The sequence below is a fragment of the Pelophylax lessonae genome (assembly GCF_965119305.1).
Source record: "Pelophylax lessonae genome assembly, chromosome: 3".
NCBI lineage: Eukaryota > Metazoa > Chordata > Amphibia > Anura > Ranidae > Pelophylax > Pelophylax lessonae.
In genome coordinates this window covers 381,058,386-381,073,019 of record NC_138770.1, presented here as the reverse complement: position 1 = coordinate 381,073,019, position 14,634 = coordinate 381,058,386, and the positions used below count along the sequence as shown (strand labels likewise).

General features: G+C 40.0%; 1 protein-coding gene across 1 annotated transcript in view; it reads left to right on the top strand.

Annotated features, from left to right (window-relative positions):
• The window catches only part of FAXC (failed axon connections homolog, metaxin like GST domain containing), a 62,440-nt gene extending 48,024 nt beyond the window's left edge, over window positions 1-14,416 (top strand). Inside the window, exons 3-6 of the mRNA XM_082250247.1 lie at window positions 1,587-1,783; window positions 5,975-6,192; window positions 9,531-9,647; window positions 13,641-14,416. Of these exons, the coding sequence (XP_082106373.1) occupies window positions 1,587-1,783; window positions 5,975-6,192; window positions 9,531-9,647; window positions 13,641-13,924 (816 nt within the window). The 3' untranslated portion in view covers window positions 13,925-14,416. The remainder of the gene's footprint in view (window positions 1-1,586; window positions 1,784-5,974; window positions 6,193-9,530; window positions 9,648-13,640) is intronic.
• The last annotated feature ends 218 nt before the right edge of the window (window positions 14,417-14,634 follow it).

Here is a 14,634-nt window from a genome sequence, read left to right as displayed (position 1 = left end):
TATAGAAGAAATGGTTGCACTCCAAGTATCATCAAAATTCTGTTTTATTTAACCGAACATCCCAATGTGGCAGACAAAAGTTAGACGCGTTTCACACACTAGCAAGTGTGCTAAATCATTACATTTGTGATGATTAAGCACACTTGCTAGTGTGTGAAATGCGTCTACTTGTTCTTTGCCATATTGGGATGTTCGGTTAAATAAAACAGAATTTTGATGATACTTGGAGTGCAACCATTTCTTCTATATTGATTATCTGCGGAGGCGAGCCGTGCACCTGTACATCATCAGGCTTCTGAATCCACCTGGAGCAGTGAGTTTTCCTTGTCTTTGTATGTGGTCCATTGTTGCCAGGGGAAATCTATTGTTGCTGGGGGGGGGGGGGGGGGTCTCTTGTTGCTGGCTGCATGGTATCTATTTTACTGCTTTTCTTGTTAACAAATTGCATACAAATTAGTTAATACAGCAAATGTTACTTGGTTCTATATTCTCTAAAAGGGGCAGTACTGGGAGGTGAGTAGGGAGTGGAACCAAGCAACGAAAGTCAGTGGTTGGTAGGGACAGAGACAAGGGGATACTCGAAAAGGGGTAGTTCCTGCACCTATTATCTAAGGAAAAAAAAGCCCTGCCTATACCTACCGGCTGTCTACAGTGGTTTTGCTCAGAGCAGTGCCAATCCCCTTCTTCTGAGGTTTCCCGCTAGTGCTCAAGGCCCCTCTTCATCGGGTGCCCCCATGCAAAGCCGCTTTCTATGAGTGTACCCGTAGACACAGACAACGGGACTCGGCCCCCGCCCCCCCACTCCTGTGTCACAACTTTTGATTGACAGCAGTGGGGGCCAAAGGCTTCTTTTGCTATCAGTCTGTCCAATGAGGAGAGCAACAGTAGCTGGAGCCACAGCGCTTGTGCACATGGCTGGATCAGATCGGGCTCAGGTAAGAAAATGGGGGGGTCTGGGAGGGAGCTGCACCACAGAAGGTTTTTCACCTTAATCAATAGAATGCATGAAGGGGAAAATCCTAAGGCTTTACAACCACTTAAAACTTTGGCAAAAAAGTGGAAGCTGATTGGATTCCATGCAGAGCTGCTCCAGTTTTAGTAAATAACCCCCATTGGAATATTCTGAATTGGCCATAATGTTGGGATGGCAAGGAAGTATAAAGATTTTTTATACTTCAGATTCTAATTTCAGTTTTAGGGTTTTAGGAGGGACTGAAGAGCTGATCGTGGTTTTCATCAATAAATCTACTGGATGGTATTTTCTGTTCTAATAACCTCCTGAACTTGTAGTCAGATAGGTAAGCTTACTTATCTTATAGATGTAGTGCTAATCATTGGACATAAGGCAAGCATAATTGTTTTCTCTTGCAGACTGATCTGTAAGCTGTTTCTTTCTACTCTAAAAAAACAAAACTACATAAACAAGCTAGATGTGATATTTAGTTATAAAACCTAATAGCAGTTATCAAGAGAACCACAACAGCACATTTCCTGATGCAGTTGTAAAATCTTTCCAGACCTTAGACATTTCTTTGTCTGAATGTTCATAGACGTTACAATCAATTTGTTCTTTGTGTATATTTTAGAACTACTTTGATGGGAAGCTGTCACCTCAGGGGAAAATGCCTTGGATAGAATATAACCACACAAGAGTGTCTGGCACCGAGTTCATTATCGACTTTCTGGAGGAGAAACTTGGAGTGAACCTGAACAAAAACCTCAACCCTCATGAAAGAGCCATTTCTAGAGCAGTCACCAAAATGGTGGAGGAACATTTCTACTGGTAAGTTTTACATTCATGGAATGTACCATGTTGAAATGCTATACTCACACTAATACCCGTGCCCATTGTCATTCGAAGACAAAAAGAGCCATGTAATGCTAACAGAAAAACTATAATTTATGATTTTAGCTTACGTAGTTACATAGTCAGTCAGGTTGAAAAAAGACTCTAGTCCCTATAGTTCAACCTGTAAATAGAAAACCACCACGTATACTATCTTATACCCACAGTTGATCCAGAGGAAGGCGAACCCCCCAATAAAGCATTATCCATTTCTTTCTAGTGAGGCTTCATGATCCCCCATGAGGCAATTAGATATTCCCTTGATCAACTACCCCTGCCATTATTACCTCTAAATATTTATAGCCAGGTATATTTTGTGCATTTAGGGTCCATTCACACTAGCGCGACTTGTCAGGCGACTTGGTCGCCTGACAAGTCGCGGTCGGTCGCTCGCCATTGAATAGTACAGGACCCGTTCTAATAGGAGCGACACAAGTCGCTCCGACTTAGAAAAAGGGTCCTGTACTACTTTGGGGTGACCTGGAGGCGACTTGCATTGACTTCAATTATATGAAGTCCCTGCAAGTCGCGCCGTGGACCGCGACTTCACAGGTCGCCCCAGCAAGTCGTGTTGCGCTAGTCTGGGCGCTTAGGAATGCATCCATCTCTTTTTTAAAACAATTTACTGAGCTGGCCAGCACCAGTTCTTGAGGGAGTCTATTCCATGTTTACACAGCTTTCCATATGTTAAAGTTACATTTCTTTCTCTCCAATTTTAAAGAGTTCTCTTGTCCTCTGTAATGACCTGAAAGTGATTAACTCTACACCAAGTTCACTATATGGACCACTTATGTATTTATACCTGTTGATCATATTCCCCCTTAATATACTCTTCTAGATTCAGTTCAGCTAATCTTTTCTCCATCAGCTAAGCTCCTCCATGCCTCATATCTGTTTGGTTGACCTTCTCTGCACCTACTCCAGTTTGCCGATTTTTCTTTTTTGTGAACTGGTGCCCAAAATTTAACTGCATATTAAAGATGAGGTTTTACTAATGATTTGTCAAGGGGGAGGGGGGCAAAATTATGTATCTCTCTCTTTCTCTCTCTTTCTCTCTCTGGAGTCTATATTGTATTAAAAAATTAAGATACAAGAAAGTATTTTGCTAGCTTTAGAAACTGCAGCTTGGCATTCCATGCTATTATTAAGTCTCTGATCTACTAGAACACCCAGATCCTTCTCCACCATTGATTTACCCATTTGTACTCCCCCTAGTATGTATGATGCATGCATGTTTTTAGCCCCTAAGTGAATAACTACATTTATCAGCATTAAACCTCATTTGCCTCATAGTTGCCAAATTAGTGCATTGAGGTCTGCCTGTAAGTTGGAGACATCCCGAAAGGACATAATTCCACTGCATAGCTTGGTGTCATCTTGAATTGTACTTTTATTCCCAGGCCCTATATAATTTATAAATATGTTAAAAAGTAGGTGGCCCAACACAGAACCTTGGGGTACAACACTAATAACCTTAAATAATTCAGAGTATAAATACTCACTACTCTCTGGTCTTTTAGCTAGTTTCCTATTCATTTGCAAACTGAATTTTCTAAGCCCGTATACTTTAATTTACACATTAGCCACATGTGGGGAACTGTGTGAAATGCTTTGTCAGAATCCAAGTCTACTAACACTGTCCCATCCCTTGCAACCCTTTTGGTCTGTGTAAGGAGCGGAGTCTCCACCTCCTTATTAACACTGGGTGGCCTATAATAAACGTCAATGATAACCTTTAAAGTATGCACATCCATATGCAGTTCCACCCATAATGCTTCAGCACCATCACAGTCTCTATCCATAGGGTCCTCTTTCACACTCTCTTTCAGATCACTTCTCACATAGAAACAAGCACCACCACCTTTACATTTTACCCTGTCTCTCCACATTTAATCCAATCGTGTGAAGAATAAATCCTAGTTCTCTTAAGGAACCAAAGCTTACATCCATTTTGCTTGGCAGACTTTTGGCGTTGATGAACAGGCATTTTACTTAATTGTTGCATTTTGCATTTGTGTCTTCTATGTTTTTTTTTTTTTTTTAGTGCAAATAGTACTATAACTTATAATTGCAACTATCATCTTTTTATTCTACAGAGTCTCTGCTTACAGAATATATACAGCATAATGTTCTGGAGGTTTAAGTAGATTTATGGCCAAAAATTAAGATTTTTACTTGTGTGCAAAAAATGAAAGTAATTGCTGTAATGCCGAACCAATTATACAGCCTCCATCTTTCATGTATTCTGTCATTGGTCCCAACATGGACCAAGACAGCTGGGTCATGCCCAGCCCCTTTAAATAAAGTATCAACCCAGTCTACCAGTTGCTGAACCCTGACACCAGGGAGACAGAAAACCATTTGGTTAAGGCAATCCTGACGACAAATTATTCTATCAGTCTTTCTGATTATAGAATTCCCTAATATTACCACCTGTCTAGGCCTACCTGTACTACCCTCAACACCCCTACTAGATGGGCTGCTCTCCTGATTGTTAGAGACAGCAGTGACATCTAGGACTGCCATCTCTGAGCTTGCCACCTTCACATCTTCACCCAAGTTGGTGAATTTGTTTGGGTGCTCAAACTCAGGGCTGACCTTCCTTTCCTGTGAACCCCTACCACTAATAATCCTAGCATACCCCTCCACCCTCCACAACAACACCATTACCACCTACTTAGGGAGCAGAAGACTCCTTTCAGGGTTGTTTGTTCCACTCAATGTTGTAATTTGCTCCTCTAGATCTCTAATGTGAGCTCCCAGAAGGGCAACCTGTTCACATATGTTGCTGTGGTATTTATCCTGGAGCTGTTGCTTCATTATTATATCAATGCAGCATAGTATGCACTCCGCAAAACCTTCAACCTTGCTAGCACTTATATTCCTAGTTACAATATTACTTGCATGAAATTTAGGAAGCTACTTACAGGTTAGAGGACTCCTTTTTTAATCTCCTCCCTGCTTTTCAACTCACCATGTGGTAAAATTTCCACAAAGTCAAAGTTCCAGCCGGCAAAATGTGAGTTTGTACATGAAAATTCCAGTCAAATCTTTGAGCCCAGTAGGGGATTTAGGCCTTCCTTTGGGAGCCTACATGACTCTTGGCACTTCCTTATTATAATGAGGTTCTGCATGTATTTAGTTCTTCCTTTTCTGTTTTTGTTCTAACAGTATACTGCTATAGAGACATATAAATGCACACATATGGAAACAATAACATTATTCACAGATATAGTAATAAATGAGTTCCTTGTAGCCTTTAATTATGTGAAAATGTAATACTTTATAACTGTGGTCCAGACTATATAGCTGACTGCCTGCAACTTGTGACCAGTGCCCCTAATGTCTAAATGTGTTCTGAGCCTTTAATAAGTGTTTGGTAAAGTTCTGCCAGAGGCACTTAAAGAGGAAGTAAACCCTCCTCTGCAACTTTTAACTATAGGTAAGCCTATGATAAGGCTTACCTATAGGTACTGTAAATATCTCCTAAACATGTACCGTTTAGGAGATATTTACCTTACATGCAGCCAGTGACCTCACTGGCGCATGCGCTCTGAAGGAACGGCCGCTGGTGCCATTCCTTCAGAGCCCCGTGCCGTGACCATCGGCTCCCGCGCGCGTGCGCGGGAGTGACGTCCCCGCGCTCCGGCCAATCAGATGGCCAGATGCCGCGATCCCGGAAGACGGGAGACTGAACATGTCGCCCATCATAGAGGTAAGCGGGCGGCACGGCGGGGGCTCGTTCTAAGGTAAGTATTTCATAATGAGCTAGTATGCGGTGCATACTAGATCATTATGTGTTTCTCTTTCAGGTTAAAAAAAAAATGTTTGAGTTTACAACCTCTTTAACATTAGCAAAAGACAGAATAAATGTTACACGATGCTCACATCTTGTCACCCTGTTTTATGCATTCAACCGTGCTGTTTATGTGTAAGATAGCTGGTTGTTGAGTGTGTTGATTTTTTTGAAGTTTGAATATTGATCTACTTTTCTTTTCTATACATATGTATGCTAACCTTGAAATGTTTATAGTGTTTATATGAAATGCTAAGAAAAGGAATTACAATCCATTGACTGTAAAGACATTTGAATAGGTGACCATCTTTGCTTTAATCTTTTTGTTGCAGGACTTTAGCTTATTGCCAATGGGTGGACAATTTACATGAGACTCAGAAAATGATCTCCATTCCCGGGCCATTTAGTGATTTGTTAAAATGGATTTTATGTCATCTTACAAAAGGCATTGTAAAGCGTGAAATGTATGGACAAGGCATTGGACGCTTCTCTGAGGAAGAGATTTATAAGCTGATGGAGAAAGACATGAGATCTCTGGCTGGACTTCTTGGTAATAACTACTTGCTATATTCCCCAGGGATTAAACAAGAGACTCCCTTTTGGTACAGAGCCTCTCCATGTAGCAGCACAGATACTCTCTCCCAACTCCTGAGTTTGCTTAGCATAGAGATCTAAAAATATGATGCAATGTAAGTGGTGAAATCTGGTAATGGTTCTCCAACTTTCCAACAGAACCACTACATTTCACAACCTGGCAAGCAATGAGGCCGGATTGTTTTTTGTTATTAGGAGTTTGTGGGAGGCATGTACTACATAAAGGGACCCTAATCAGATTTGTGATATTATTACCCTTTAAGAATACATAGGTACGTTCACATACTCTATGTCACCCATTGTCACAGTAACTTTACAATATACACAAATGTAGATATAATCTTTGTGTCTGATGTAGAGACAGTGGTCTTGGGCACAAGCTGCACTATTACCGTATTTTCTGGCGTATAAGATGACTGGGCGTATAAGACGACCCCCCATTACATGATCTACCGGTAATACTTCTACTTAGGTTACCTTGGAGATATTATACTCGGCGTATAAGATGACCCCCCATTTTTGGGGGATTATTTTGAGGTTCAAAAGTAGTCTTATACGCCAGAAAATACAGTAATACTTCTAGGCCTAATATTCATGCAATCTGTGTTTAGGGCCATATTATGTGCACCACATGACAAGAAAAGGGATGAGTATATATGCACCTGTGATTATGGTGTGGTCTCTGTATGACAACTCTTATATATCAATATATACACATTTATTTCTCCTCCACAATATTGTTCTCTATCCAAGCAATGATGAGCCACACTGTGCATGCATTCCTTTTAAAAAAGAGATTCCATCTGCCTTTACACTGAGAATAGAGACAAGCAGAGTTAAACGATATGGGAGTCAGGAATATCAGGAAGGCTTCAGAGGTTCTAACACAGTGTATTGTGTAACATACTGGGGCCCTTTGTTTTCATGGATCGTCTAACTCCTAAAGTGGACTATGTCTTTAAAGCTGGTCCTAGAATTCAGAGGACAGCCACTGGTCAGACATGTATAATAAGACTGTTGAGAAAGATTTTTTGCAATAGGTTTGGCCATAAACATGCACATTCTGGTCTTCTTTTTATATGTTTATGCATAACCAGATGTTTTTGGTAAATATTAGAAATCAGACAAAAATTTCTGACCTGACAGATCTTCTCCTCACTATAGATCAGGTAGTCATGGGTGTCAGTTGGCCAGTTAGCAGGAGTGGTAACTTTTAGTACCAATACTTTAGGCCCTGGATGGTAGATATGGTGCTGCAGTGGTTAATGTATTGCTAGATGTTAGGTTAGGTTAGTGTTAGCATCATTAGTTAGATGCTTAATGTTATAACTGTTAGGTTTTAGGTGAACATATAGAGCAACCTTTCTCAACCTTTTTAACATAGAGGAACCCTTAAAATAAATTCTGGTCTCGGGGAACCCCTGCTAAAAATTCAAAATTTACAACTCATGACACATTAGTGTGACAGTCAGTGGGAAGAATGCTCCTTACTTTTGTCATCATTGGGAAGAATTACCCCCTTACAGATAGCTAAAACGAACAATGGTGTCATTGGAAACTTATCGGAGAGGCAGAAATTGCCTATTGCTCAAGGAACCCCTAGCAACCTCCGGAGGAACCCTAGTTGAGAAACCTTGATTTAGAGGGTTTGGTTTTAGGTAGAGGGTTTACAGTTAAGAATTAATAAGTCTAGTTTACATTTTTGGGCCACTTTGTCGGACTGTAGAGGGAGAAAGCTCCACAGAGGGTTATGGGCGTTAGATATAGCAGGAGAGAAGTGCGCGCGTATCCAGTCTGTGTGTGAGGCACTGGCAATGCATGGTAAGAGTGTAGAGTTCAACACTTCTGTGGGTGTACCTAGTCTTCAACAGTCACAGCAAGAGAGAGAATAGCTGGAGGTGGGGGACTCTGGTCTAAATGGAAAAAAGTAGCTCCTGGCAGCTAAAGGGACAGAAAATATTAGGAAAAATAGGATGACTTTAAGCTCCCCCTCTGACCTTCTTAAGTTTATGAAACTTTAGGCTACCTGAAATGTAAATGTAACAATTTAATGTAGTTCTGCCTAGCACTGGCTGTGTCATGCCCCTCCAGCCTGCGTCAATAGTGTGCATGTACTGGGGCTAACAGGGAGATGAAGCCTACATCAATCAACATTTATTATCCCACCCCCATAGTGTTTAGAAATATGAGGACATAGAGGAGGAGGGAGAGCACTGTCATTTGCCGCTATGTATACGCCTACATGTGTCATAGTCTATAGTCACATGGACTGTATTGATTAGAAAAAGAACAGCTTAAAAGAGAACAAAGTGGAGCATGCTCAGTACAGGTAGCAACGGCTGGTTTACACAATCTCAGGCTGCAAAGGGGACACAGAGAAGGCGGGAGGGACAGTGAACAGCAGGATCAACCAATGTTTTTGGCAGGCTACAGAAAACAAATGCTCTAGTGGCAAAGTGGGTATGAACACAATGGAATATAGCATGTATTGACAGTATAGCATGTATAGACAATTTATGGTTTTGATCTTCAGCAGCTTTGTGTTCCTCAGCAAAATCAGATAATTAGAGAAAAGCCTGCCATCCCTTTTATTTTTTGCAGTAGAGATTCTTTTGACTGCAAATGTTAGTGAAGTATACTGTATTTTCAGGACTGCATCAGATCCAGGTGCTTGTTTCCCTTTTAGCCATGTGATTACAGTTCAAACCTTGTGAATGTGTTTCGTATATCTGAATTTATCATCTGGATGTTGTAACCTAACATCTGGTCCTGTACACAAAGTTGTTGGATTTGTGGGTCTAACAGTATGTAGGATGTTAAATCGCTCCTTTTTCTTATGAAGTATTAAATATAGGAATTAACACACATGCTTGCATGGCTTTGTACTTTTGTTTGGATGCCACGTTTTTCATGTTAGTACTTGTGATATCTGGAGTGGCAAAATATTTATCCTCTGATCATTTCATTGCAAAATAACTTTGTGCATTGTAAACTTGCAACAAAGTATTTCTGTGCATATTAGATCTAATATAATACACAGTGCCTTGAAAAAGTATTCATACCCCTTGCAATTTTCCACATTTTGTCATGTTACAACCAAAAACGTAAATGTATTTTATTGGGATTTTATGTGATAGACCTACACAGAGTGGCACATAAACGTGAAATGGAAGGAAAAGGATAAATGGGTTTCAACATTTTTTACAATTTTAAAACACTTATTATATGCAATAACACTGCGTATATGTTTTCATTTTGCAGTAGCTCACCGCATTAATTACTTACTTTCCTTAGGTGATAAAAAGTATATCATGGGACCAAAGTTTTCTACATTAGATGCCACTATTTTTGGACATTTGGCACAGGCGATGTGGACTTTACCAGGTACAAGACCTGAACAGCTCATTAAAGGTAATACATTCTGAGGAAGACTTTAAGAACTTATAATCTTAGCGTTGTATGGTAATACACTCTGAAGAAGACTTTAAAGCATGGCTGTCCAACCTGCGACCCTCCAGCTGTTGCAAAACTACAAGTCCCATCATGCCTCTGCCTTTGGGAGCCATGTTTGCACCTGTTAGCCTTGCAATGCCTCATGGGACTTGTAGTTTTGCAACAGCTGGAGGGCCGCAGGTTGGATACCCACGCTTTAAAGCGTTACTAAACCCAGGACCCTGCATTCACTTTATCAGGTCTCCCGCAGTACACAGAACATGGAAATGCAATTCTTTTAGTAAATATAAACTGGTACATACCTTTTCCTATCAGCAGTATATAGCAGTCTTGTGACTTCTATCAGTTCCTAGTAAAGCTTGTAGGAGAAGTTTTCATTGTCTCCTGATCCTCTGTCTTAAACAGCCTTTATACACAATGCAAAGGATTAACCCCTTAGGTTCCACAGTGAGTATAACAAGCATGCTTTACTGCATATATAGACTGATTTTACTGTTGTGGGTTTAGTAATACTTTAAGAACATATAATCCTAGTGTTGTAGCTGTAATATTCTAAGATTTGGAAGGGTTTATTAACTCTTCTGTAAGCTCCTGACTGCTTCAAGAACAGAAACTCTTTACATTCACCACCACCATATATGCCATTCCAAAAAGCAAAACAAAAAAAAGTAAGGGCCCTTTCACATGGGAAATCAGTCTGGATCCATTTATCCATTTGCTAGTTTTTCAGATTTTCTGTTGGGTCTATACTGAACAACAATCTATGTCTATGGACGGGTGAATGTAAACAGACAAACGTCTATTTACATCAACTCAAAATCCGTTCATGTCCGCAGAAAAAAAAAAAATAGAAAAAGTCTGTGTCCTTTTCTGTTTTTTTTTTGGACATAACGGGATATAAAAAGATTTTGCCACCTATGGCTAGTTTCTTCAACAACTAAAAAAAAACAGACATGCTAAAACAGATGTAAACTGATATAAACTGAAGCTGGACTGAAGACAGATGCACAAACTGATGTAAACTGATGTAACCTCAATCAGTAATAGGCCTCTTTCACACGGCCGCTCCGGTTTTTTTGTCCGCTGCGGCACTTTTTTTTTTTTACGGACACGGATGACACTTGTGTCATCCGGTCCGTATGTCCGCATATCATCCCATCCGTTTGCGGATGATATACGGACATAATGTTAGTCTATGGGGATTGCGGATGTCACCGGATGACACCGCTGACATCCGATTTTGCATCAGTTCCGTTTTTTTAACGGAGGAAAAATAGGGTTCTGTTCCATTCCAAACAACGGAACAGAACTGAAAGGACGAAAATCGGATGTCAGCGGATGGTCATCCGCTGACATCCGCAATCCCATAGACATTCATTATGTCCGTATATCATCCGCAAACGGATGGGATGATATACGGACATACGGAACGCTTGTGTGAAAGAGGCCTAAGAAAATTCTTAGAAAATACGTGACTGGACTGATACCGCCCATCTGAAAGGACCCTAATGACATTTTTAAGGTTACCTGCCTCCTGAGATACAATCTTCCCTTATGGTGACCATACACAGAATTTCAGCAAATTCCTTCGGCCAAAATTTGTTCCATGGATGGCCCTGTTGGCACCACCTGGCTCAACAAAACTCCCCTATAAATCTGATACATATTGGACTTCTGCAGTGAGACCATTGTTTCCACAGAGAACAAAGGTCCCACTCGGCAGCTTCTGACAGGATTTTCTACTCAGGCTGTGGCTGCGGTAGAAAGAAAAGGAGCTGTAAGATATTGAACTCATTTTGTTTTGCTTCATCTGGAATGTATTTAGCTGATTAAGCTGTGCTTTACAGATCTCGGTTTTCCGATAGTAACAATTTCATCAAATACATTTTGTTTAATTGAAAGTCTTTTACAGTATATTATGTACTGTATATAATATCAAAAACATCTATTTGCAGAAAAAGCCATTAAGAAAGCATATGTAAATGAAAATCAATCTGACATGTGACTGGTGAGTGAGGAAAGATGACATACATTTCTTCTCTGAACTTTCAGTGGTTTATTGGGGGATTGGAAATGCTTCTTACATTTAAATTAACTTTATATTTTGTTACTGTGCACTGCCACCTAGTGGCTGATATTAGAAACAAAGTTAAAGGTGCATTTCTACAATCTAGCTCAATATTCATCATTTGTTAAAGAGAATCTAAAGCAGATTTTTTTTTTTTTTTTCATATTTAATTTTGGATAGAGTGGGGAAGGGCTAAACCTTTGTATATTGTCCTATAGACACAACAGAAAGAGAGAGGGAAAACTCTGCAAAGTAAGGGGAAATCCCCTCTTAGATAGCCCTAGAAAAAGTTACCCATTAGAATATTTTCCTTTTATTCTTGAATCTTCAAAATCTTGAATTTTCTGTCACTTTTAGTCCTGTTGACTATGCGTACTAGGACAAATAGAGCAAATGAGCAGGGTTAAAGAACTAAAAACATGACAGGGCTTCTAACACGTCACTACTCTTTCCAAAAAAAGATATGCTTTAATTTTTATGCATAGTTATTTTTGATCTGATACATTGCAGTATTAATAAATGCTAATTATTTTTCATAAGTTTAACTACATGTGAAAAGTGAAAGACAATCAGCAAAGTCACTATTAATGCAAAATACTATAAAGTATCTGTGACATATAAACCTGATGCACAACAATCACAGGCAGAGGGAACAGAAGCTCCAATCCATGTGTCAGTGCCTGTGATTGTTACTGGGAGCCAGTTGGAGCATGGCCTTAGAGGAGCAAAGTGCATTTGACACACACACACTGTCAGGCACCACTGCTAACCCGCACATTTCTCCTCTCTTAATGAATACTCATGGATCTCTGCAGTCTCCTGTTATCTCCGCCCTCATTGAGCTCCCTCCAGCTTTGCAGCTCTCATTGGCTTACCTATGACTCATCCCTCCTCCTTTGCTGGCAAACTCTCACAAGCATGAGATAGCTGTGCATGATGTCATTAGTTTAGGCTTTTTACCAGACAAGAAAGAGGAAGTGGGCTGTATAAGTTATTTACCTGAAGAAAAAAAAGGTTTTACTATCCAAAGGTAAAACAACAAGGGCAAAGAATTTAATCAATGGAAAGATGAAAAAATTACTGAAGAGCTACTTTAAGCTTTGACAATAAAACCTGGAAGCTTGTTGGTTTCTATGCACAGCTACACCATATTCTGTGAGCACCAGTTTTAGTAAATCTTCCCCTGTAATATCTGGAATTTACTGGTGGTTGGCCACAATACATCTTTATGAACTTTTTTTGTTTCATCATTTGGGACTTATTTATTTAAAGTGGATGTAAACCCTCACATATACCCAGTGAAGTGAACAGCCTTAGATTATATACAGAGAGGAAACACATTTCCCTACATAAGTTGTATGTGTATATCTGCTGTCTTCAGCTTTCTACACTGTTTAGAAAATACACATCATGTTAGAATTTTTTCTTCCTATTCCATCAATGGGTGTGGAGTCTTGGCATACACTGTGTGACATAGGCAGAGGAATGAGGAAACATGCAGAGCTGTGCTGTGAATAGACCAGCTCTCTGCTTATCTCTCTCTAAGTCCCTTCTCCAACACAAATTTCCAGCTGCTTTTATCCCCTGTGTCGGAGAACTTGTCAGAAGTTATCATGCTGATAACAGAGGAACGGAGCAGCAGAAAGACACAGGCCTTAGGGCTTTGGAGAGACATAAATAAACACTACAGATATACGTGCCCAGGTCCGATTTTATGAATGGGGTTTACATCCACTTGTCTAATTTGTACTGCATCATTATTTGTATCAAGTTGCCCTAAATGTTTAGGTTTGATGGACATAAATTTACCAACTTGTAACTTTGTTACTATGCATATAACCTGAAATGCCTGACCTATTTAACAATAGTCTGTTGTTCTACAGGGGAGCTCATTAATCTTGCAATGTACTGTGAAAGAATAAGAAGGAAATTTTGGCCAGAATGGCATGACGACAATGACAACTCCTTATACGAATCTGATGACAGTGGTGAGGAGAGCAAGATACAGACCCCGCTACAGGACTTCAGTTTTTATTCAAGGACTGGGACCTTTGATGATGAGGGAACAGAAAATAGCATTTCTCAAACCCCAGATACTGACTACACTGGACATTCACTTTTTGACTCTGATATGGAACTGGATGAATATATTGATCAATGCAAGTGAAGCGCATTCTTTTTGAGAGCTGCTGGATAGATTCCTGTACTTATATCTACTAGTACTGGTTTTGCACACATCATTGGTTTAAACAAGCCTTATATCTGCAGGAGCAATGCAGCCAGCAGGCTTTGTTACATTTGTGCACTGGTTGCTGCACCTGAAGATGTTAAATATTACATTGACCTTCATTGTGTGTGTTTCTAGATAAATATGCTGGAGGTGTTGTCACAATCACCCTATTCAATAAAGAGTTCTACTAAGTATACTTTTTCTAGACGCAGTAACCCATCACAAAGCAATCTGCATCCATCCTTTACTGGTCTAGTTTCAGCAGAGCAAATTCTGATTGGTTACTATGGATTAGTGCATATAAGGATTAGCACCTAAAGCTGAACTTCCAGAAAACCGCTAAATACTTGAAATACATATTTGTCATCTGTTTTACTCACCAAACAATTTGTATTTATTTCTACCCAGCCAGTCCTGATGTTAACACAAGTGTGCCTGACAACACAGCCAGGTTGGTGACCTCACTTTACTGCAGTTAAACATTACAGCTTGTCATTAGGCTGTGATTGGTTAGTAAAGAGACAGTAGTAGACTGATGAGGACATCCCTATGCTCATTCTGCACTCTCCTCCTGCTAGCACGTTCTTTGTCAACTTGTGTCCTTAAACCTGATTGGCCCTTTTGCTGGACTTCTACATTTCCAGTCT